The sequence below is a fragment of the Sceloporus occidentalis genome, unplaced genomic scaffold (genome assembly GCF_023333645.1).
Source record: "Sceloporus occidentalis isolate IW3139 unplaced genomic scaffold, rSceOcc1.0.p SCAF_4, whole genome shotgun sequence".
Classification (NCBI taxonomy): Eukaryota; Metazoa; Chordata; class Lepidosauria; order Squamata; family Phrynosomatidae; genus Sceloporus; species Sceloporus occidentalis.
This window is the reverse complement of record NW_028316984.1, coordinates 190,305,316-190,330,984: the sequence shown is the minus strand read 5'-3', so window position 1 is coordinate 190,330,984 and position 25,669 is coordinate 190,305,316. Positions and strand designations below refer to the sequence as shown.

General features: G+C 40.7%; 1 protein-coding gene across 5 annotated transcripts; it reads left to right on the top strand.

Moving 5' to 3' along the window:
* The first annotated feature begins 528 nt into the window (after window positions 1-528).
* LOC149315180 (SERTA domain-containing protein 2-like) lies at window positions 529-25,430 on the top strand. Of its 5 annotated transcripts, none has more exons than XM_089522693.1 (7): window positions 529-983; window positions 11,364-11,484; window positions 13,412-13,508; window positions 13,715-13,796; window positions 21,401-21,492; window positions 22,235-22,383; window positions 23,722-25,430. In XM_089522693.1, the coding sequence occupies exon 7, from the start codon at window positions 23,726-23,728 to the stop codon at window positions 24,578-24,580; it is 855 nt and encodes a 284-aa protein (XP_089378819.1). In that variant the 5' UTR covers window positions 529-983; window positions 11,364-11,484; window positions 13,412-13,508; window positions 13,715-13,796; window positions 21,401-21,492; window positions 22,235-22,383; window positions 23,722-23,725; the 3' UTR covers window positions 24,581-25,430. The 5 variants fall into 5 exon arrangements, with proteins under 5 accessions (XP_089378819.1, XP_089378821.1, XP_089378820.1 ...); XM_089522695.1 differs by having other exon boundaries at window positions 21,401-21,525; XM_089522694.1 differs by lacking the exon at window positions 21,401-21,492.
* The last annotated feature ends 239 nt before the right edge of the window (window positions 25,431-25,669 follow it).

Sequence of the window (25,669 nt, the reverse complement as noted above, 5' to 3'; positions counted from 1 at the left end):
CAAAATTGGTTAAATTATAAACATCTCTTTACTTTCTAACGCAAGGCCCTGCTGCATTGTGGGGTTTGTAGTTTAGGGAGGGGGCATTTAGCATATTCAGCCTAAAGAGCTCTTCAGCCTCGCTGAACTACAACCGCCACAATGCAACGGGAGGCAGGGACCGCGTTTAAAAGCTCTGTTCTAAGAGTGTAGACGCGAAAGAGGCAGGAGCGGGGGAGCTCCTCATTGGACACCGACACAACCAGGGCTCCGCCCCTTTTTTCTTTTTTTTTGTGGCTCGCGCGCGTTGTGGCCGTTGCCGTTCTTTCTGATTGGCCAGCAGGACGAAGGTGGGGAGCCAATCAGAAATTGGTTGCTGGGTGGCAGAGGTGTGGGGGCGGGGCCAGGCAATGAGGGAAAGGGCGCTTTGGTTGGCAGCGGTTGAGAAGGCGGGGAAGATTAAGAAAGAGAGGCGGGGGTAGGAGAGGGAGGGAGGGAGGGAGGCAAGCGCACGCGCAGAAGTGGGAAGGAGAAGGAGAAGAGAAAGAGGGCGGAGCAACGCCTTGTTGACGGCGCGCGTGCGCACTGGGTCGCGCTTCCTCCTCCCAGTATCTTAGAGGGAGGGAGGGAGAGTCATGCGCACGCGCAGAAGTGGGAAGGGAGGCGGAGTAGAAGAGGAAAGGGGGCGGAGCAACGTCTCTCCGTCTCTCAGAGGCAACGGCTGCGCGGTGCGAAGTGGGAAGGAGGAAGAGTAAGAGGGGGCGGAGCAAAATAGGAAAGGGGCGGAGCAAAGACTCGTTGCCGTTGGCGCGCGTGCGCAGTGGGTCGCGCTTCCTCTTCCTCAGAGGACAGCCGCCTCAGTCTCTCAGAAGGAGTCTGGACGGCGGAGGTGGAAGCCAGAAGCTGGAGCGCAGCCCGAGGAAGGCAGAGCGGACGGGGGCAAAGGATAGAAGGAAGGAGGGAACCGACGGAGCTGAGGAGAGGGAAGAAGCGCTTCGGAAGAGGTAAGCGGGGAAAGGGGGGATGGCGGGAGAAGGAGAAGCGGGGCTTCAGTTCCTGGGTTCCAGCGGGGGGCTGCTGCAGGGCGACTCTGGGGCCCCGGGGACGGCATACGTTCCATTAACAAATGGCGAAATGAAGCGGGTGAGAGGAGCCCTGTTACTGCTATTGCTATTATTATGTATAAAGCGCAGAAGCACAAAATTGGGAAGCCCAAGGAACCCCTCAAACCTTCTGCAGCTGATAGAGACGAAAGGAGCGGAGAGATGGGCAGATCCCTCCCTTCCTCCCTTCTTTCAAACCGAGAGACTTAAAGAGAAAACGACGGACAAGGAGCGGTCTCCCGGCCTCAGATGATGCGGCGCTATTCAGGCAACGCACGATTGGGCTCCAGCAGAAATGAAGAAGAGGATGTGCAGAAGCCTTGGGCTCCCTTTCCCTGACGCTTAATAGAAGAAGGACGTCATTGCTGTAAACCTAGAATGTCTGCGGTGTATCTTTCTGCCCCTCTGTATGTATCAATGCCTGAATATCATGGCTATAGGCAACACATACTGCTCACCTCTCTTCCTCTCAATGTGCGTCAATCTACAAACAGTTATTTGGCTCCTTTGTTTATTTAAGGGTGTTTTATTGGGAAGCTGTGTTGGGAGGGAAAGGGACTCATTGCGCGTTTTGTCATCTTGTATTGTTTTTATCGTATTGTCTATAAACACACAATGTATACAACGCATCTTTCTGTCTCTATATGCACTGAGGTCTGTTAACGTTACCTTTGCAGCATAAGGCGCTAAAGGTTAAGGAAACGATGGAGGTTTTGTAAATCAATACGACGAACGAGACGAAGTTCATTGTGAAATGTCTGACATAATAAAACAATAAGCTGTTTAGTTGTGTTTGTGGGGTATGGAGTGTGTTTTCCTGGAATGTATGTCTCAATGTTGTGAGCTGCCCCGGTTGCATTGCGCAGAGGAGCGGCATATAAATAAATCTTTATTATTATTATTATTATTATTATTACTATTATTAAAATTATTTTAAAAAACTAAGCATTGTAAATTTACACAGCGCTGTGCGTAACAATCAGGGAAAACAGATTAAAAATAAACCTGCCTGTGGGTGTATGTCCTAAAAAATGATTAAACCTGATAGACATTAATACATCTGGACACGCAGGCAATAAAACAGAGCTGACGACCAATTAAAAGTAACATTGGGCAGCGATGGTGTGATGTCTGGGAACGCTCCCCTGAGCAGCATGGTCTCTGATTCAGTTTTGAAGCTGGTTAAAAGAGGTGATGAACTGCGCTCCTGGGTTAAAGGTCAGTTGATGCTCACTTCTCTGGGGCTTTTTTAATGGTGTCCTTTTAAATGGTGAGAAGGTTGGAGTCCCATTTTGGGGGGAGAAGCCGCATATAAATATAACTATTATAAATATGTAATGTATACAGTCTATTTTTCTGTCTCTCTCTGTGTGAATATACAGTCATCCCTCCATATTTGAGGCTTTGATTATTCACAGATTTCATTAATATGTTCTCTCTAGGACTGTCTAGGTCCTCCAGTGCAACTCTGTGGCCAACTTCAACTAAAAGTTGCACTGAAAGACCATTTGTAGCTGCTCCAGTGCCATTCTATGGTCAGTGTATGTTGGACATTGACCACAGAGTTGGACTGGAGATTCCTAGAGAGGTGTCCTCTCAGGTAAAAACAGTGTTTTTGCTATTTGCGGTTTTTCCATAATCACGGGGGTCTTCTTCCCCTAACCCTGGCGAATATGGAGGGACAACTGTATAAATATAATTAATATAAATAATATTTACAGCATGGCTTTCGTTCCCTCTATGTGTATTAATATATAAGCTATAATGTATAGAGTACATCTTTCTGTCTCTCTGCATGTATTAATATATATATTTACATATTTATAATAATTATACTTATATCCCACTTCCCTCCTCTCCTCCCCCCTTAAAAATTGGGACTCAAACTTTCTTACCTTTCCAAAGGACACAATTTTAAGTAAGTATAATATAATTATTATATTATAATATATTATATATAATTTATTTATCTTTCTGTATGTGTGTGCATTATATATATTATATTTGTATTCTGCTTCCCTCTCCCCCCAAAAAAAAATTGGGACTAAACCTTCGCATTTAAAAGGACACAATTTTAAATATAATTATTATAAATGTATAATTTATATATCTTTCTCTCTATCCGTATATGTGTGTGTGTTGTGTGTGTATATACATATTTGTATTATATATAATACTTATATTTATATCTTGCTTCCCACTTCTCCCCAAAACATTGGGACTTAAACATTCTTACAATTTAAAAGGACACTGTTTTAAATAATTATAATATAATTATTATAAATATATAATTTATATATCTTCTCTCTCTCTCTCTCTGTATATACATTTATAAATATATAAATACATAGAGACAGAAAGATATAAAAATTACACACTTATAATAATTATATATATTTCTAATAAAGTTGTTGCATGACGTGCCCCTTCAAATCTTTTTCTGACTTATGGTGGCCCTAAGACAAACCTATCATAGAGTTTTCTTGGCAAGATTTGTCCAGAGGTGATTTGCCATGGCCATCCTCTGAGGCTGAGACAGTGTGACATACTCAAGTCATCCAGTGGGTTTCATGGTTGAGAACAAGGAATTGAACCCTGGTCTTCATAGTCCAACACTCAAACCACTCCACCCCACTGGCTCTCTACCTGTCTATTATATATACACTTATTATTATTATTATTATTATTATTATTATTTTCTTATATCCTGCCTTTCTCCCAATACAGCAGCACACACTCTTTCTCTATAAATTTCTATGGAGTAGTGAGCTGAGTGTTGGACTGTGTCTCTGGAGACCAGGGATCAATTCCCAGCTTGGCCCTGAAGCCCCCTGGATGACCTTGGGCAGGTCACAGTCTCTCAGCCTCAGGATGGCAAAGGCAAACCCCTTCTGAACAAATCTTACCAAGAAAACCATATGATAGGTTCTCCTTAGAGCCGCAAGAAGTTGGAAACTACTTGAAGGTACACAACAACAAACTATAATTTCCATTATATAATATATAATAATATCTCCTGTTACTTTTATAAATATGGAGCTCCTCGAGTAAGGAGGATGTGGGTCAATGTACATGAGGCTGAGAGGCTTGTTGCTGAGAGATATATGTGTTCTAGACACACACACATAATATTTATTTCTTACCTGCCTCTCCCCATGGATTGAGGCAGGACTCAACAACAAATCGTCAATGCATACCATTATTTAAAAACACATTAATGAAAACATGCAGCAGTTTAAAAGGACAAAATAAGGTCTACACCTTCTAAAACAATCCAACCCAGTGTATTGGGCTGAGAGATCAACACGTATATCTTCTCTTCAACCCCTTCCTGAGAGAGTGTAACTTGAAGGCACACACACACAACCAGGATAAAAGATTCTGGGGGAAGAAGTGAAACAGCAGGAGCTGAGATGTTTGCTGAACAAGAATCAGGGCATTGCTTAACATGCAAGGAGGTTGCCTGAGGTCCTATGTTTGGAGGAGATTGCTGAATAAAGTGCTAGATAACAGTTAAAGACTTCTAAGGAACTCCCCAAAATAAAAACACTGGACATGGTTAATGTTGGAACAGACTTTAGAATGGAGGACAACTAAGGATAGGAATGCATCAGGTGGTTTGAGGAGGAGATGGTTGTTGTTGAGAAGTTGGCCAGTTTGATATAGAAATGATTAAGTATCTGAGCAAAAATAGAGTAAGCAAGTGAGTGAAAACATGGGTGGAGCACCTGTACCCTCTCCTGTTCTTGTTAACTGCATTATAGTGACCCTATGAATGAGAGACCTCCAAGTCACAGCCCTGCTCAGGTCTTGCAGACTCGGCTGTAGCCTCCTTGATTGAGTAGATTACCGCACTATACTCTTATAGTGCTGCTATTTCACTTTTACTGCTCTGGCTGCCTCCTATTGCATTTTGGGATTTGAAGTTTAAGGAGGGGCATTTAGACTTCTCAGCCAGAGAGCTCTTAGGCCTCACTGAACTACAAACCTCAGAATGCAACAGGAGGTAGCCAGAGCAGTAAAAGTGCAGTAATCGGGGTAGTCTCTCCACCTGTAATGCGGTCTTCTTCTTTTCTTGCTGTCTTCTACTTTACTAAGCATTATTGTCTTTTTTTAGTAAGGGACGGAACAGATTGCCTCTTTGTGCTGTCTTCCGGGCAGTTTGGGAACACGGGTTTTACACGCTGCTTGCTCCCAAGCTACCCTGCCGTTTACACAGGGGTGGCTTCATGAAGTGGTGTTACAGCATTTACATACTGCTGGAGTGTGATGAAGCCGGCTTCCAGCTGCAATGCAGGTGGAAAAAACAGCTTTTTGACGCTTCTTTTTCAGACGGCTTCAAGTCAGATTGTGGCCGCAACATGCAGTTGCCATGGCCCCAATCTGGCTTTGGTTTATTCTGCCACTCTGTCATGTTTTCACATGATATGACCAGAATACAACAGCCTGAGTTCAGTCATCTTGGCTTCTAGGCGGAGTTCAGTCTCGATTTGTTCTAAGGCTCATTTATTTGTCTTTTTAGCAGCCCGCAGTATCCACAGAAGTGTTCTCCAGCATTACATTCTCAAATGAGTTTATTTTCTTCCTGTCTGCTTTTTTTCACTGTCCAGCCATCAGAACCATACATAGAAATGGGAAATACAATTACCTGGATAATCAGTGGTAGTATTCCATGACGTATCTTTACACTTCAGGATCTTGTTTAGTTCCTTAATAGCTGCCCTTCCAAGTCCTAGTCTTTTTCTGATTACTTGACTGCAGCCTACATTCTGGCTAATGACTGAGCAAAGGAATGGAAAACATTGAACTATTTCGGTGTCTTCATCTTGATGATGAAGTGGCTCTCAGAGTTGCTGAATTACATTTCCTATCATCCCCTGATTTTGGCCATTTTCATGGAATAGGACTAAACATTTGAGGGCCATGGGTTCCTTAGCCTTGGATTATGAGTTCCTGAGTGGGTCTTAAAAGGGGGGGGGGGGGTAATAGAAGGTATGGGGCAGTTTATCAGAGGTGAACATGGGGGAGGTGGTGTGAAAGGTTGTGAGTGGGAAAGGGAGGCCTTTAGAGGATCTAGACTAGACATATAGCTGGTCTTAGAAGGAAGTAAGCCTGGAGGTGTTAAATGTGAGAGTGGGGTGAAGTGGCTCAAACGTTACTGTAGTGCCCAGTTTCTGATCCCCATTCATCCTTATTAGGTGATTTTTGGCCAGTTGTTCTCTTGTTGTGTGGATGCGTATTTTTGTAAGTGTAAAGAACCATGTAGGCCTCCCAGAGCTTCCTTCCAGGAAGGAAAGCAGAATACAAGTGGAATGAATGCCTGTACACTCATCCCTCCACATTCGCTGGGGATAGGAGCAGAAGACCCCCGTGAATGTGGAAAAACGCAAATAACAAAAACACCATGTTTTTACCCGAGATAACACCTCTCTAGAAATCTCTAGGTCCTCCAGTGCAACTCTGTGGTCAGCATCTGCCAGACATTGACCATAGAATTGCATTGGAGGAGCTACAAATACCTAGTGGAGTGTTCTCTCCAGGTATCACTAGGTTCTTTGGTGCGACTTTTGATTAAAGTTGACCACAGAGTTGCGCCAGAGGCCCTAGATATTCCTAGAGAAAACATTAATAAAACCTATGAATAATCAAAGCTGCAAAAGTCAAAGCTGCAGATGTGGAGGGACAAGTGTATGTCATAAGAATTTGGGAGTGGGGACTTTACATGATTTTGAGGTTGAGATGAAGGGAAGTTAAAGGAAGAGTGAAGGTGGGACTGTTTGGATTAATTCCTTGGAAAGATTGTGAAGGGAAGTTCACTCTGAAAGTGGCAGGAGTTGGGAGGAAGCTGGCTAAGTATATGGGAGGGAAGAGTGGGGAAAGCAACGAATCTGGCTTCAGAGATTAGATAGGGCTGTCTACCAAGGATACTTGACTTGAATTCTGGGCAGTTTAATGGATGAAGGAGGGGAGTGTTAGACATTAGCCAGGAACAGATCTAACCGGGAAGGGTCTGAAGGGATGAAGTGCTTGTCATGGTGACTAATTTTCACATTTGTCACAGTGACCAGGATGTCACTGTAGGCTCTTTTAATTTTGTCAGGTTTATTGGAAATTTAACCAAATAATAATAATAAGAAAGGAGAGCCTGGACTAACCACGTCAACATGCATGTGTCATGGGAAAGGGGGTGGATTTTGGCGTGGTTGGTATAAGAGTTTTAGTGGCTGGCTTGTTGGAAATGTTGACATACTGCTCTAGGCCCCTGATTCAGCGGGATCCTTAAAGAGTGATTTAGTCCCAAAGTGTGCCATTCGTTTTAGACTCATAAATAGTGAGTTGGTCCTGAACTGTGCCCCCAGAGCAATTTTTAGTGTTCTTTTCCCTAGACTAGGCTTTGGGTCCAGGGCTACATAAAGGTCAGAGCTAAGTAGTTCCCTCCCTTGCATTAGTAATTTCATATGAAGTAGATCAACTAAGATTTTTTTTGTTCTTGTTGAGTACCTTCAGGTCATTTCCAACTTACGACAACCCCAAGATGAAACTACTGTATCATGTTTTCTTTGTGAAATTTGTTCAGAGGGGGTTTGCCTTTGCCTTCTTCTGAGGCTGAAAGAGTGTTACTTGTCCAAGGCCACCTTGGTTCAGAGAAGGGGCCTGAGATAGCTGAGTGAAAGTTAAAACTTACTGAGACACTTATGGTAATACACAGCTGGAAAAATTCTTAAATGTATGGCCATTTTGGGAGCTGGGAATCACTAAATATTTTTTGAAGTTATGTAAATAGGGTCACAACGGCACTGGGGGACGGGGCATTCTTTCCTTATGAAAGACACCCAGGAGATATTGAGTAGAATTGGATCTTCTGAAGGACATGTAGAAGTTGGGTATGGACACAAAGGTAAAATTGTTTATTCACTCTTGTTAATGCCTGTGTTTGAGGTGAACATGTGGGGATTTTGCTGCAGAAGAGAAAATACTGGAAATTGCAGTTAAGTCAGGAGCAAGATATGGACAGAAGGATCAAGTTTGGGTGGGGCTTGTTGAAAGAAAACTTGTTGTATAAAAGGGCTGAGAGGACTGAGTGCAAATAGAAATTGGATAGTTGTGGAGGGGGCAGGCTAGAAAAACGACTTGAAGCCAGCCGATTCAGCTTGAGGTTAGAAGAATGGGCATGTATTGAAATATTTTTATTTATTTATACCTTTCTCTACAGATGGAAAGGCTCTCAGAACGGCTTGCATAGCAGTAAAAATAACAAGACATCTCCTACCCAAGGATTACAATCCTTAGAACACACACAGACATACACACAGAGAGAAAGGGAAAGGAAAGCAAGAATGTCTAGGCACAAGTTCTTCATGTTGTGGAGTTTAACCACCTGGCAGAATAGCTGCTAAATGACAGATGGGGAGAAGTAAAGCCTGGTGGGTCTGGGCATTTTTTCCCTCTCCGCTTCATATGTTATGCTTTGGAATGGAGTCTCTTTGGGGAAGGGCTTCTCAGTCAGGGGCAGGCCTGACCTTGAAAAGGTTTATTTAATATATTTCACTCTTGATATCCAGTGGAAGCAAGAGTTTGAGGGAATATAAGATTGTGTATTGGCAGGGGGTTGGACTGGATGACCTTTTTGATCTCTTCAAACTCCACAATTCTGTGATTCCTAAGAAAGAGTAGGCTATCTTAGGCATATATAAGACTAGGTATGCATTTGATTGGGGAAAAGGCATCCAATGACTGCTTATGATAAGGTGGTTTGTTTGGAAGACGAGGACGGAAATGATGGCTGATGAGAATGGAATTCATGAGTGGCTCAAGTAGGACATGAGAAGTGGTTCCCTATGGGATCTCAGTAATTACTAAAAACTGTTTATAGTCGTGCCTCCATTTTTGCGGGGAATCTGTTCAGGATCCCCCCCCCCATGAAAATGGAAGTCCGCCGATATTCAAGGCCTATTGGCTTGAATAGCGGCACACGCAAGCCCTATTTTAAGTCCCTCCATTTGCCCCTCATGAGTAAGCAAGGGATGTGGATTCAAAGCCCTCACAAATGGAGGGATGGCTGTATATTTATTTTCTTAATGTGCGGTGGCGGAGTTGGGTATAGGTAGGTGCTGGGGTAAAACCAAATCAGTGTACTGCAGAGTGTAACATATGAAGAGAAACTGCCTGTAAACATGTTTGAATGCATATTGATTCCATTGAGGGAAACATAAAAAGTTACAGTGAATTTGCGGTTTATTTGGGTACATGAGAAGTCTATACTCTCGGAAATATAAGGGAAGTTGGGTATCACCTTGGCAAAACAAACAGCTTCATTTATATACCGCTTCATACTGAACTAACAGCGTCTAAGTGGTTTACAACTGTAAGCTAATTGCCCACAACAATCTGGGTACTCATTTTAGTGACCTCGGAAGGATGCAAGCTTGAGTCAAGATTGAGTCCTTTTGCTGGTATTGAACTTGCAACCTTATGGTTTTGAATGAGTGGCTGCAGTACAGGCATTTAACCACTGTGCCACCAGGGCTCCTACCATCACCAGGGATTGGGATGGGGCTATTTTGTTATAAATCAGGGCTGTGTGGGGAGAGAGAATGAGAGTAACTTTTCACTGTCCAGATAGCAAAAATATGATTGCAAACTCTCATCTTGATATTGTGGGAAGTACAGACAGTCATTTCCAGGAAATTCTATCTAGTTTCTTTTTATGTGAGCTATATGGAGACTGGCTCCCTTGTGCCATATTCTTATAGGAAATGAAATGCAAAAGGGAGGTGAATCTTTCACTTCACTCTACTTTATTTCAGAATTTATGAACACTTAGCAGCAGTAATGCTCCCTTTAAAATAATACGCTAATTGCAGCTAACACTAAAGTGCTTTATGTCTGTGCTGTCTGTCTCTTTCTGAATTTTCTGTAAAGTGCTAGGCTTTGATCTGATCTTAATCATTTATATCTTTCTCTAACTTGCTAGTGGTAGATGTGATCAGTAATTTCTGTTCACAAGAGTCCTGACATTTATAGGTCTAGTATTTGTTTTATTTATAAATGTTATGCCCAATAAAGTAACACTTAAAATACACAATTAAGGACAGCTCAGAAAAGCAAAGTAAACAGGAATAAATCCAGACAACTTTGCCTGTGCAGCTCTCATAGTAATCTTTTGTAGCATTTTTGGTTCCGCTGTATAATATGGCTCTTCATGCTGTTTTCAGAAGCGGGGGGAGTGTCCATGTATAAGGAAGCAACTGCTACTGTTTGCTTTAAACTTGAGAAGTCTAGTATTCTGTAGATAAAATTAACTTGAGCCTTGGATTAAAAATCCTGAACTGAGATTTTTCTGCAAATAGAGGTGTGAATCTGCCAGCAGATGATACAGATTGAGTCTCCCTTATCCAAAATGTTTGTGATCAGAAGTGTTTTGAAGTTTGGATTATTTGGATTTTGGAATACCTGTATTTGTATATAGGTACATAATAAAGTTTCTTGGAGATGGGTCCAAAGTCTAAACACATGATTCATTTATGTTTCATGTACACCTTATACCAGGGGTAGGCAACCTTTTTGAGCCGGGGGCCGGGTTGCTGTCCCTCAGAAAACGGGGGGGCCGAAGCCAAAAAATAAATAATTAAATAATTTTTAAAATTTTTAAATAAATAAATAAACCGGGACAAATGTAGGACAACATTTTCAAATGGAAGACACTTTTTTAAAAAAAAGCAGAGGACACGCAAAAAAATTGCTGATTTTTAAAAAAATGTTAATATAAATGTATGTTTCTGAGGCGTCTACAGACAATTGCCCCCCCCTTGCCCCTGCGCGCGAGAGGCCAAAGGCCCCGGCAGCAATCGGCGGCAGGACCGGGCTGGGGCCGGTCCCAAGGCCTCGCCGGGCCGCATCCGGCCCGTGGGCCGCAGGTTGCCTACCCCCGCCTTATACTCATAGCCTGAAGGTAATTTTATACAATATTTTTAATAAATTTTTGCATGAAATGAAGTTTCTGGACACTGAACCATCAGAAAACAAAGGTGTCAATATCTTAGCCACTCATGAAAACAGTTTTGGTTTTTTAAATATTTCGGATTTTGGAATTTTGGATAAGGAGGAGTAGGGTTATGGTAAGAAATGGGCAGCACGCCTTTATTAACTATTTGCAAAGCTCTACAAAAAGTCCATAGAGGGTAGATTATATTCAGAATGTTAAACTGATTGTGCATTACTGTTTTGACCATCTTTATAAAACAACAGCATAGTGACCAGACGTTTAATTATTTCTTGCAGTTGCTTCATTTTACTGAAAAGAATTACTTTGGCTGTTACCAGAGCTGTGCTTAACCACCTTTTTTTGGATAAGCTGCCCTTACATTGGATCTGGGATATTCTGCCCTTTTCATTTTTAAAGGTAAGGTTTTCATTATCATTAAGATGTATTTTCTTAGAGTCATTTAGTGACTTCAGAGGGGTTCCATTCTTCCACAGTGAAGGTTTGCTCAGAAGTTGCAACAGACAGAAGTAGAAATTTAACCTGCTGTTCTTTCCCTAGCAATAACTTATCTTCTCCTTCTATGGCCTTAGAACAATTCTTTTATCTCTCGTTTAATTCTTGCAAACAATGTGATGAGTCAAGAGAATGTAGGAAAAGCTATCTTAAAAACTCTGGCAGTATGTGAAAATATCTCCAACATGACTATAAGGCATAAGAAACAAGGTTTAATTCTTGGTTTCCCCTATTTCTAGCATAATAATACTGTCCTTCTTATATGTCCACTATTCAGATTGCCAGATCTTAAGACATAAAGTAGGCGCAAAATCTAATGTGGGAATTAACTTTGAAGTGAAGACTTCAAATCAACAAAACAGTGTGTTACATATAGAGTAGTAAAATTTCTGGAAAAATTGAAGCAATAGGAAAAAGATTTTTTTACAAAAATGGAAATGTTCAGGTTTTGTTTTTAAAAATGTGATATTAGCACCTTCTACAGATTGAAAGTCACTTTGATAATTAATGATACTAGTAAAACAAACAAAAAATGTTTTGTATCCTCATATTCTCCATACTGTCAAGCAGACATAAAACGCACATCCTGATAAAAAGAGTGGGGGAAAGGAAATCAGGACTGGGAATTGCTGTGATCTGCTACTGTATGTAGTCATACATAAAAGTCTTCCTGCTATATAATTTTTAGAAATAATTTGTGAGAAGTAAATATATAAACACTTTGTCTGAAACACTTCATCTTTCTACAAGAAAATATTCCATAATCCCTTTTAAAAAATTAATCATTTTTTTCCCTGAAAAGGGAACTTTGAAAAAAATATAAGGAAACATTTCCCCTTTTTTACCTGGCCTTTGTGTCTATTTAGTCAGTAAGCATCAGAAGGAAAGTTCAATGCAAAAAGAGAATCTAGTTCTGAAAAGGCTATAATTGAGAACTCATTGTACCACAGTTCAGAGCATTGTAGGATCCATTTTCAGAAGAAAAAAAATCTGTTTCCTTCAGGGAAACCTGAACAAAGGTCCTTTTGTTCTAAAATACACAAGGTTGCAATAAATTTTCATTGTTCACACTACTGAGAAGTAGCTTCACATTTTTCATTCTTTTGACATGCACCTAAGCAACTTTGTGTTTCATGTGTATTGTTGCCTGAAGGTTTGTCTGTCCTTGGGCATTTTTCAGACAAAAGCAAAGAAACTGGCTGCCAACTGACTAATGAACATTTCATTGGTTCAAGGCACAGTCCTATAGTATTCCCTAAGTTGTCATAGGATTTGGTGGGAGCTCTGTATACTGTATACTGACATAGCCAAGTTTGTGTCATTGCTGTGATAGATACACTTGTAGAACTAGTTATGCTAAGGAAATGCTCAGATAGTTTACGTGCTCTGCTGGCCAAGATGCAATGGCAGAATGTCTAAAATGATGCAGTGTTGTGGATGGTACTTAAGCTCACACCTATACTATATTTGTTCTGATCCGATAATTCCCCCTCTCTATTAGTGACATAGACTTATTCCAGATGTGATATGAGGAATATTCCTCTTACCTAGTTGGAGAAGAAAATTTCAAAAATCTTTGGTTTCTGTTGGTAACCACTCAGGAACATCACCACAATAGAACATAGGCTATAGTAAAGCTCACAGCATACTGACACGGTTATATACAGTAATTCTGGACAGAGAGGCTGCAGTGCAGACAAAGCAGCATGAGGTTTTCTCTAACTTCATATTGTACACTCTTAGAGGTCACAGAGGAGAAAGGGTATAAGCCATCCTTTCTCCAGAGCAGACAGAGAAACCTGACCACATTTTCTAACATGTCTTTGCTTAGAATTCTTACAGGTACATTGCCTTTGGACTGCAGAGCTAAACACCCAACAGCAACCCACAGTCGAGCTGCGTACATCAAGACAAAAGCCCTGACACAGGTAAGCAAGGGAAGCAACAGCCATGCTACTTCAACCAACTTTGCCCACCCCTTTGCTAACAGTTTGCTCAAATACTGGGAAACAGTGTTCTGCATAGAAAGGGGAAATATTCACCACATATATGGGTAAACATTTTTGTCACCAAAGACCAAGCACCAGCCATTGGCACTATTGGTCAAATGCTCATGCATATTTTTGCCCTACAGGGTCACGGTCCAGATGAATGGAGCAGAACAATCTGTCGTCAAAAGGAGACCCAGTTCTACTATGACTGCCAAGGAGAGAAGGGTGTGTATATTCCCCCATGAAAGTGAAGCTCATGCTGAGACATGAGCACTGGTAGACAGACCATTTGGTGGCAATACCCACTCTTCTCTCTTTTTCACAAATACCTGCCGTGCATACAAGTACACAGATTGTGTGCTTCAACTGCTGACTCTTGCTTATTACTTTTTCTATGTCCCTGTTCTCCACAGATTGCTTTTCCATATGTGCAGGATCAACCCATTCTCTGAATGGGAATCACATGGAAGACCCAGCCCAAGACCAGCAGCTATGACCCATATACTTCCATTTGTTCTTTGATTGGCTTGTGAATTCCTTTCATGAGTAGCCAACTTACCTATAACAGGGCTCTGCCTACTTTCCTAGCATGGGATTATAGCTTAGATGTGAGGCTGGAATCCAATATATGTAAAACATGAGCTGTTCCTCAGTGACAGGGCTTTGAAGTTGTGTCAGGAAGAAAGAGAAATGTCCTGTAATAGATATCTCTGCTCATTGCTGCTGTGACATAGTGGTTGGGGAACTATTCTGTGGAGTATGTGCTGTACATTTGAGGAACTTTCTCTTGAATTTGTGTGCTAGTTTTTGCTCAAAGTGACAACATGAGGTTATTTTATATAATCAAGTAAATAACATTTCAGTATAATTCAATAACCTTTATAAAACCAGATTTAAATACTCATACAAATAGGGTTAATATTGGAGAGCTGTAAATACACAGAGCAGTACAATCTTAATTCCTTTACTTTTGCCTCTGGCCTTGACTGTGTTCAGTGCGGCATGCAAAAGGTGAATTGAGAGACTTCATCCTATGAGGATTTGAGTTCCCTTCTCAAAACTCCATGTGCTGTAATGTTTCAAACTACAACAGCTGTTTAGGACTATAACTTTCCCACTCCTATACCATTCTCTCTTGGGCTTTTTCGGAATTGATGTTTAAAATATTTGGAATGCCAAACGGTTCCCAACTGTGCCTTATGGACTGAGGCACTGGGAGGTTGTGTTCTCAGTGTGTGCCTAGCAGCCCATTATTACATTTTCTAGTTCTTGTTTTGATCCTTGGCAAAAAATGTCTTTCTTTCCCTGTATGTATTTTGATCCCTTATCCCAGGAGGACCATGTGTACTTTCTGCAGGGCCTCCTACTCAAGCAGTTATGTAAGTGCTGTTTTTCTGTGAACTATTCATTTCTTTGTGTTTTGAGTTGCAAAACAGTGGTTGTGAGTAACATAAGGTAGTGATGGGAATCATGCAGATCATAGAATCTCAGAGTGCAACAATCCTCCATAAGATGATTTAAAAAAAAAAAAAAGCAAAATCACAACCATAGAAGGTAAAATAATCCCCTAAACTAAGATGCTAACTAAACTAGACCTTGTTTTAGAGTAATACATCTTTAAACAAAACAAAACAAAACTCAGAATTATTATTAAAACTGGAAGCCACTTCTGGTTTTTAAAACCTGGTCCTTTGATAGCTTATTTTGAACTGTTAATTTTGTTGCAACAGTCACAGTCATCACCATTCTCTTCACTTGTGTTGGCCTTGAAGGGGGAAATGCCCTCCTTGTTACTATAGATATGAAGGCCTGGGCAAAAATGGTGACCTCCCCTTCATGGAATGTTTTATGAGGAGTAAAATGTTTAACAAAAGGTGTTCATATATTTATCCCCTACCTGCGTGGAGATATTATTTCTAAAAATTATGTAGCAGGTAGACATTTTTGGAAGACTACAACAGTGCTGGTCAAAGTAGTGCTCCATAGACCAGTTTCAGTGTGTGAGCTGGCAGCTACCAGTCTATGGTAGCTCTCCAGGAAGGAAGGAAATAGTTGTAGCCAGTGGGCACAAGTACAGCCCTTGGTACATCAGGGGACATGGCCAGTTCCCCAACATCAGATATCCTGAGGTACACTGATATACAGTATCAGATTGTTGTAATTCCTGATTTTCTTTTCTTGGTCCTTTTTATGGAAATGACTGTTTTATGTGTCACACTGTGGAAGACTAGAGGAGGCAAAATAATTTTCTTTGTTCAGTTTCTTCTGACCTTACTGTTGCTTGATTCTTATGAAGTGGCAAAACTAAAAAGCTTTGTGTTTCCTTACAAAAAGACAGTTTTTAAAAAGTAGATTTAGGCCCGATTTAAATGGGCCTTTGCGCCGCCCCCGTCACGTGCTAGGGGTTGGCTGAGGACGTAGCGTCCATACCGGCCTCACCCCAGCACGTGACGGGGGTGTAAAAACGGCAGCATCCTGTACACATGGGCACCGCCATTTTGACGCGACGGACGCATAGCGTCCGCACGTCCCGGCGCTTTTGTGACGCCACAAGTGCGCCATTGACGCCTTGTGATGTCACAAAGGCACCACAAGAAGAACCCGCTTTTTGCGGGTTCTTTTTGTTCCACAACGGAGCCACACTGTTTGTCCGCTGCGGTTCCCTCGTGGAGCAAAGCAGGGTGGCAGGAGACCGCCCTTTTTGGGCGATCTGTATCCCACCTTAGTTTGTAATTTTTTTCTGTATGAACTATACTTTCAGTATCCCAAGCATGATAATTTTATGCCACACCAAATTACACATAACAGATTTTATGTTCCTAAAGTAATAAAATGATTGTCAATGATATTCAATCTGTAAGGGGTGATAACACTGAACTTTTTTTTCAGCCTTTTTGAAAATTTCCATTCCTAAACCCACTCACCCCCCAATTCAAAAATAATTGTTTCTTTTTCCATAGCTGCAAAAAATTTAGCAATTTTACATCTCTGCTTGTTATCTCCAGAGTTTTGGGAATTCCCTGTCAGGGCTTGCCCACTACTGACAACTAGATTCAAATTCATTCCTGTGAATTGTCAATATTAGGGATATTGCTGGCTGTGCCACTGGAGTACATTGAGTGTTGGCCCTATGGTATCCCTGTATAAAAGGTGTGTTGTAGGGATGTGTTCTTAGCTATTTATTGGCTCTCTTTCTTATCAGTTCTCATGTGGATAACATTGCAGATGCAGGCTCTGGGTAGTAGCTTTGATAGTGTTTTCAGGAAGATGGGGGAGGGTGATATGCCTGCTGTTTTTATCCTGGGATATCTTTCCATTTGAGCTAGCTATTGAATACAGTGACTATTCCACTGATGAATATCTGCTCCTGATTTGCATATCTGGTGTAGAGGAATGATCTGTGAAATTGCAAACTTTACACCCCTGAGAGTTAGATCTTTTGAGTTCAGTATGCTTTACTTCTCGGTAGATATACAAAATCATTTTTCTTTGAACATATATAATTGATACAGTATATTAAATCTATTAAAAATTTCTATTTTCAGAAGTCCAATATGCGCTTTTGAGATATGGAAGGTATCTTTCAAATTCTAATGTTTTTTTTTTTGTCAGATAGCTGTTGCTTTTGACCAGTACAATCTTTAAAATCTTTTCCTCCAGCCGCAAAAAGGTGTCAGTATATGAATTAACCTGTGGATTTAACCAATGCACCCAGGTAGTGCAGTGATTAAATGCCTGTACTTCAGCCACAAGGTGGCAAGTTCGATCCCAAGGGCTTCAAGGTCCACTCAGCCTTCCATCCTTCCATAGATCACTAAAATGAGTACCGAGCTTGTGGCGGGCAATTGGCTCACACATTGTAAACCGCCTAAGGACTGCTTACCGTAGTTCACTGATAAGCAGTATAGAAATGTACTTGGTATTGCTATAAAAGAAAGGATGACTGTATTGAATAATCTGAGATTTTGGCGTTTTCTTCTCGCTTGGTGTCCAGTGTTAAATTAGGCATCTCATTATCTACAGATATTTTACCCAACACGGTATTACAATTGTAAGTCTAACAAGAATCCATACATAGTTCAGTTTCCAGGGCTCTGAATTCCACTGATAGTGAATCAAGCAAAGGGGGCTTTTCTGATGAGCTGCAAGGAATTATTTCTAAAATAATAGAAGTGTATTGGTAAATCTATGCCTGGATTATAAGCACTTTAAACTGCAGGTGACAGATCAAGCAATGACATTTTTATACAGAAGCCCAAGCATTCCTGAATCCATTCTGAGATACTGACTTGGTACAAGGATTTTGTGAATGGGAAAGGGAGATCAGTAGTAACATTCTATCATGTTAATTCCCATGTGATAGTTGATAGAAAGAGAATCAACTCATTTGAGATTGGTGCTGGAGAAGAGTGCTGAGGGATACTGTGGACAGCCAAAAAAGACAAACGAATGGGTCCTAGACAGATCGAGCCCGAACTCTCCCTGGAAGCCAGGATGACTACATTGAGGCAGTTATATTTTGGCCACATCATGAGAAGGCACAACTCACTAGAAATAACAATGTTAGGAGAGGTGAAGGGCAATAGAAAAAGAGGAAGACCACATACCAGATGAATACACTTAATCAAGGAAGCCATGGCCCTGAGCCTGCAGAACCTGAGCAAGAGTGGTTGAGGACACAGCGTTTGGAGGTGGCTCAGTTTGCAGGGTCATCATGAGTCGAAGTCCACTTGAGGGCAGTTAACAAGAAGTTCCCATCTCTTATTTGAAAGTCAGATATCCACAGTAGTTAACACCGTAATATTGAGTATATCTACACTGAATATGTAATGTTTTATATTGCAAGGTCTGCCTTTGGCATGCGTTTAGGTAACTTTGAAAATGGCTCAGCTTTCTTCTTTAGCAAATGGGACTAATACTTGTCATGCTTGTGATGAAGGAGAAGCAGTGTCACTCTGTGCACACTGGTTTATGAACCATTTCTCTAAAGGTGTTCCTTCATTGTACCACTTGAGGGCAACAGTACTGATGGAATTCTTATCAAGCAAAGAATGCACACCAACAAAGCTATCTGCTCAGTAAATATGCACCTCATAAAAATGTACAATTCCAACTATAGTGAGCTAACATGTTCTCTTGGGGCAGGGGTAGGCAACCTGCGGCCCGCGGGCCGGATGCGGCCCGGCGAGGCCTTGGGACCGGCCCCAGCCCAGTCCTGCCGCCGATTGCCGCCGGGGCCTTTGGGGAGCAATTGTCTATAGAAGCCTCAGAAACATGCATTTATATTAACATTTTTAAAAAAATCAGTAAATTTTTTTTGCGTGTCCTCCATTTTTTAAAAAAAAGTGTCTTCCATTTGAAAATTTTGTCCTACATTTGTCCTGGTTTATTTATATATTTAATGTTTTTTTTAAAAAAATATTTAATTATTTATTTTTTGGCTTCGGCCCCCCAGTTGTCTGAGGGACAGCAACCCGGCCCCCGGCTCAAAAAGATTGCCTACCCCTGTCTTGGGGAGTGTCTTAGATTTGGTTTGTTTGTTTGTTTGTTTGTTTGTTGCATTCTCATAGTGCTCGGAAAAAAATGAGCATGCTCGTTTCCAGAAGTGAACCATTTCTTTCCTTTCTTCTCTCAAGGTCTTTCTGTTAGACTGTAATGCTGTCTATGTTTTCCTCCAGGAAGCCCAGGATGGCAGTATAGTCCCCTGGTGGTTTCTCATCCAGGACCTGGTCTGATTCAGATCTGTTTTAAGTTTCACAGCCTTTACTGTGTTCCTTTAGATCATTAGTGGCCAGCTGCCAGGGGCTGTGGAGCTATATTGTCTCCTTTTGGGAGTTTGGAGGGCTGCACAACCTGTTTTGCTTCGTATGCCTCCAAAATGCCCAAGAATTATCCCAAAGTTTTGTGGGAGATGCCACTGGCATGGTTGTTCAATTGATATATCTAGTGTTGTCTTTTAAGGAAAATGGAGTGAAGATGGCAATTAGGGCGCTTCTGCGCCAAGGCCACCTGAGGCTTCTTCTGTACATGGGGGTTTGTTAATTCTTTGTTAATGGATGACTAAGGAGCCCTGCTGTGAATGTAAAATAGTTTCCTCTTGAACTTTAGGTTTGATAAACAAATGTTGAGGACAGTGGAGTAATGGGAGATCTTATTTTGATGAGCTTGGGCCTGCTTAATTAGCCCTCAATGAATTTGTCATTCTTGGTTTCTCTCAGTTTCTCTCCTTTCCAATCGTAGGTTTATTTCATCACATCATATCAGTTTGTGGGTTTTTTTAAATTTAAAAGATTGTATGAAATTATGCATTTTCTATGCGTGTGTGTAATTGAGAGAGAGAGTTGTTTTTAATGGAGAATTGCATCACAAAATACAGGACTTCAGGAGAATACTGGAGGGATATGAGGGTGAAACAAGAGCAGTGGGAGACCTTTGATTAACAGGTTTGTGCTGCTGGCTCAATGTTGTAGAAGCCTGGGATTTGTAGTTTGTTGGGGCACCAGAGCTCTCTGACAGATGGCTAAATGGCTCACAGAACTACAGTTCCCAGGATTCCATAGCATTGAGCCATGGCAGTTGAAGTGGGGTCAAACTAGATTGTTTCTACTGTGCAGATGCAGCCCACGTCAACAAAAGCTTATGCTACAACTTCTTTTGCATAGTAAGTCTTGAAGAGGCTTTTAAGATCCGTTTGAGTGCTGATATTCCAGACTAACATGGCTATGTCTGAATTAATTCAGTCATGTGAGACTCGTGGCTATCACCTTAAGGATGAGGCATATCCTCTCAGTCTCTGTATGTCTCCACCTATATGGGTTCAATGTACAGTCAGGCATTTATGCCAGTGTGTACTATAGCAAGATCTTCTTGCTGTGTCTGGCTTCCTTATTGTGCTTGGTGCTTAAATGGGGACATTGTGCTTTCTGGATGGTCAGGAATCTGTGTCATCATGTTTTTGTATGTTCGGGGGGGGGCATAATGTAAGGCGTCTGTTATCTCTAGAAAGGCAAAGTAGTGACTTGATAAATCAGTGTTACATGTGAGTTTCCTCAGTCCTTTTTGGAGCTTGACAGTGATGAGGGTTTTAGCCAACACAGATGAGCACAACACTACTTGCCTTCTCAGCTGGACAAAATAATCCCAATTCTGTGTACTGTACTAAGGAAATGCAGGGAAATCTGCATCCCCACTTTTTCTGCCAGCTGTTGAGACAGGTATGGATGTAGCCACCTATACGTGCGTTTTTAGAGATGGTTGTGTGTGGAATAAATACTGCACAGCTCATCCATAGAAAAATCTTCAGATTTTCTTCTGCTTAGAAGCTTTTCCTGGCTTGGTCTGTAGTTTGGAACATGCAACTTCTGCCAGCAGCTGCTCAGCTGATGGCAGCAGTTCAGAGATGACGGGAGGCTGGGAGGTCCTCTGTAAGGTCTCCATACTGAAGATTTGCCCTAAATCAGGCTCTTGGATTCAAATTGATGCCTCCTCAAGGCTATCCAGCTTGGCCTTTAAGGTCCCCATGACTGTTTTGTTTTCCAACTTTTATGACTGGAGAATGCAGTCATGTAGGCAATGGTATACAGGCTACATGCAGATACTTGGTTTGTGTTAAGTGCATGTTTATACAGCCCTAGTGTCATTAGAAAGAAGGAGAGTGTGAGGGTTGATCACTGTTTTTATGATTGGGGGGACGGTTGGGGTTTGGGGGGTTTTAAATTGTAATTTTTAATTGTTTGATGTTTTATTTATACTGTTGGAATCCTCATTGATTCCTTTGTGAAAAAGCAGAATACAAATTATTATTATTATTATTATCATTATTATTGTAGTGGGCAAAATGTGGCTCTGGAAGTGTATGCTGCTCTGCAAGATGGTTCTTGTGATTCCTGACCCATCCAGCCTGTCCAGACCAAATGAAAAGGTGCATTGCTTCTCCTGAGATCCTCCAAAAGTAGTAATTCACCTTTTATTTAATTAGCTGGAATTCCCTGTAGTTTTTAATATGTGAAGTTGTTTTTCAGAACTAAAAATCCATTTCAATTCTGGTGGTTTTCCCTCCCCCCCCCCCAATTGGAAGATATTTTAGTGGTCCAGGCATGTTCTGGGAGGTGTTAGGGGCAGAAAGTGGCCCTTAGACCTGTTTTGAGCTGTCATGAGATACTTGGTTGGGTTGTTACAACAGACTAACCATACCTCTCCTCTGAAATTGATAATTCATTCTGTGTATTTTTTTATTTATTTGTTATTTATTTCAAGAATTTGTATGTTGCCTTTCTCCCACAATGGGATTAAAGGTGGATACCAGATAGGATCAACCATGTGTGTAATCCTCATGTACTGTGATGTCTCTGATTTACAGATTTATCCCACAAAACTGCTTTCCACAAAGGACCCCCTTAATTAATTCTGCAGTGTCTTGTGTGGAAAATCATTTAAATGAAGAAAATCTTGATGAAACTGCCTTAATTTGGTGTGACATGAGTATCGTGGGGACCATGTTTTTTATTATTGGTTTCCTAAAGGGCCATCTGTGTGTTATGTTTGCCAATACTATCTCTTCATCAGCTGCTTGGTTTGGTCCCCAACATTTTTCCATGGTTAATTAGAGAAGAGTTTGAGGATCTCCTACATGTATTGTTTTTTTTCCCTTGATCATTTAAAAGAAATGTACAACATGATCCTCAAGAGAACTGGGCAGTATATGGATTCTGTGGAAGCTATTCTTGAAGGGGAAACTCTTGAGGAACTTGGCTACAGGAACATGCATGCTTTGTGGACCGTGGACTGCACAGTCTCATTAAACACAAATAAGGTACCAATCCCTGGCTCATTGGGGGGGGATTTCCAGTTCCCCATATCAGATAGCCTGAGAAGCACAAGTCTAGTTAATAATAATAATACTAATTATTATTGTTATTATTATTATTATTTACTTACTTGTATGCTAGCTCTCCCTGTATTGGATCAGATAGTACATCTGAAGGGCATCAGGTTAGGAGACAGCTACTGCGTTTCAGTTCTTTTCCTGGTTTTTTAATTTGGAAAGCTTTGACAGGACCATTCCTTTGTCTCCTATTCAGCTTCCCTCCTTGGAGAGATTCCTTTAGCTCTTTCCCAAATACGTCATGATTGGAAAATTTGAACAGATAAACTGTTGCAGTGACAGATGTTTTTATGCTGCTTCTATGCATGTGAAAGCTGTTAGATTTCAAGCAGAGTTGTGTAATGAGAGTGGTGGCAAGTCCTTCATCATTGCTGTTAGAGCTTCCTTCTGCGTCTGCCAGGAGTCAGTCTATGTTCTGAGGTTTGCAGGGAGGGGAAGGGAGAGAGACAGTGTGGCCAAAAATATTTCATGAGCCCAGCTCCTGTTCAAGTCAAAGAAGCTTTTATTTCAAATGGCAGAAAGTGAATATTGACATTTCCACAAAAGAAAGAAAGAAAAAAGAGAAAAAAGTGAGCGTTTCATACCTTTTTTTCCAGGAGAATCACAAGGTATCCTTGATCTCTGAAAGGACACTGAAATCACAAAATACGGTGAAAGAATAATTAATAAATAAAATTCTGTAGCCTTGTGCATTATTTCTTATTTGCACAATATACATGTTACAGTTTTGTCTAGCTGGTTACAGAAAAAAAAACAACTGCATGTCTTTTTCTGTTGACCACTGGAAATCACAGGTTCAGGCTGCTGAGATTTCATTAGGCTTTGACTATCTGCTTCCAAGTATCTCCTAGTAATTTTACATGTTACAAGATGGTTGGGTTTAAAATTAAAATGAGAGTTGCCAGGAAATCAGATTTAAAAGCTATTCTGTGGTTTTATTGAATCTGTGGCATATGAAAAGACCTAACAGCCCTTTCAATTCAATAGACATATTTCTTTTGGATTGCCTTCTACCTTTTTTTCCTCAGTGTAAAATAATTTCTTGCAGATTGGAGTCCTTCCTGTCACCAAATATATTGATAAGTGAAAACCTCATCTTACGGTGCCTAAACTGATTTAAGTCCAAGCCAGAATCATTGCCACCTTCATTAGGAAGGAAGGCTGGATAGAAATATAGTAAATTAGAGAAATACTCCTTTATACTGTATGGTGGAATGTGTCATGCAAAACATTTTGTCACAGATTCATTAATTTTTGTCATTTTAGGTTCATGTTGGGGAGAGGTCTGAAACGCAAGCTGAGTGATTATGAAGAGAACATGGCTGGTGTGTCAAGTGCCTTTGATTCTAGTCGCAATCTGCCATATCCACTCAAAAGGCAGCTGGTGCTCAATGTGTGCCTCGCCAAACTACAAACATACAAGATGCTGGTGGAACCTAACCTGCACCGCTCTGTCCTTATAGCTAACACAGTCCGGCAAATCCAGGAAGAGATGAGGCAAGAAACTAGTCAGCAGCTTATTAATATGTGTGGTGGCCTGAGTACCAGTCCTTCCAGTTACCTGAATTTGGATTTGTTGGGCATGCCTTCTCACTTTTTTCCAGGAATGAATCAGCAAGACTCAAATGGTTATGAACCACGGCCTCTGGAAGGCCCAGTTGAAAATAGCTTGCTCATGGTTTCTGATAATGACATGTCATCAGCCATTTCCTCTATTCTGAAAGATTTGGACTTCATGGAGGATGTGAGTCCACCTACTTACCTTGCTGGGTCTGGAGATGATCAGTTCAAGGCTTTTGAAACTTCATGTCTGAGGTTAGAAGATGACAGACAAGACTTGAAAGGTGTAGAATGTGCATTTGGATCCTTTGAAATTTCAAATTCAACGAGTTACTTGAAAGACTTGGCTATTGATGACATCTTTGAAGATATTGATACTTCAATGTATGATTCAGACTTTGACAGCCCGGCACTGGCTCCTCCAAGAGTGTCGCCTGTGTCAAGCACGGAAGAGATCTTGAAAACCTTCCCCTGTTGGAATTCTTCCTCAACAAGCAACATCCCAATATGTAGAAGTGATCTTAGTGATTTGGACCATATCATGGAGATTCTTGTAGGATCATGACACTTCTTAAAAACCCAAAGGTACCCTGTTCCATGCTGCCACACAATGCTGGTCTGAAGATGAAACCAGAAAACAGGAGGAGACAAAATGCAGAGTGTTGCACCAAATAGCAGCTAGAGGTGTTATCCTTGAGCAGTTCTCCAAAACTCATATAAACCAAAAAAAAGTGGCATGCTGTCTTATAAAATGTAGTATTTATTAAATCAGTTGTGCAATCTTTCTTTTTTTAAATCCTTCTGGGATATAGTGAGGAATGCCCTTCACAAAATCCTCTTTATACCCCAAACTCTTACTTTTTAAAATGTGCAATTTTTAATCTGTCTGAAGAAATTTGAGTAACAAAAATTTTCATAAGAGGGGTAAACATCTTCTGAATTCTAAAGATTCTATTTTTAATATTTAACTAAATTCTTCATTGTCATTCAGTGGAGTTGCATACCCAAGATTAGCATCCCCTTTAAATACAGATATATATTAAAAATATTTAAAGGATTACAGATCTCTTTTGTTGAAGGAGCCATGAAATACTTGGCAGCAAACCCCCTCACGTTTTGTAAAATATTTGAAGCTATTTATTTTTGTAAATTTTATAGTCTTTTTACATTTTACTATCTGGGTTTAGAGATGAATTTCTAGTTGGATGTGGCTGGCACTACCTCTATAAGCAGAAATGCTTTAACTCTTTCCAGTGCTTTGTCTAACACTGCAGATCTTTTTGTTTTCTTGGACGGTGTTTCTGGTGGTATAAACACAAAATTTGCCAGCAATATGGCTTATTTGTGAAATTTTATGATATTTAATTGTATACATTTACAAATGTAATTTATATGTATATTGTCCAATTTTAAAACTGTCAGTATTATGTGCATCAATTTTGGGTGGTATGGGTTTTTAAAAATATAGTATTTACTGTACAGTTACAACTATTTTAACTCTGAAGAGCATTGTATCTTTGCAACACAGTTTTAAATTTTATGTGCAATATATCACTTCAGTGGAATATTTTTGCACATCCTGTAAAGAAATGCATTGAATCAAAATGACAAGAAAAAATGCCAGGTAAGAGTATTTGACATGGCCATGTACTAG

What these genes read in the sequence shown, in the direction of transcription:
- LOC149315180 (XM_089522696.1), top strand. Translation starts at nt 23,726, where the DNA reads ATGTTGGGGAGAGGTCTGAAACGCAAGCTGAGTGATTATGAAGAGAAC.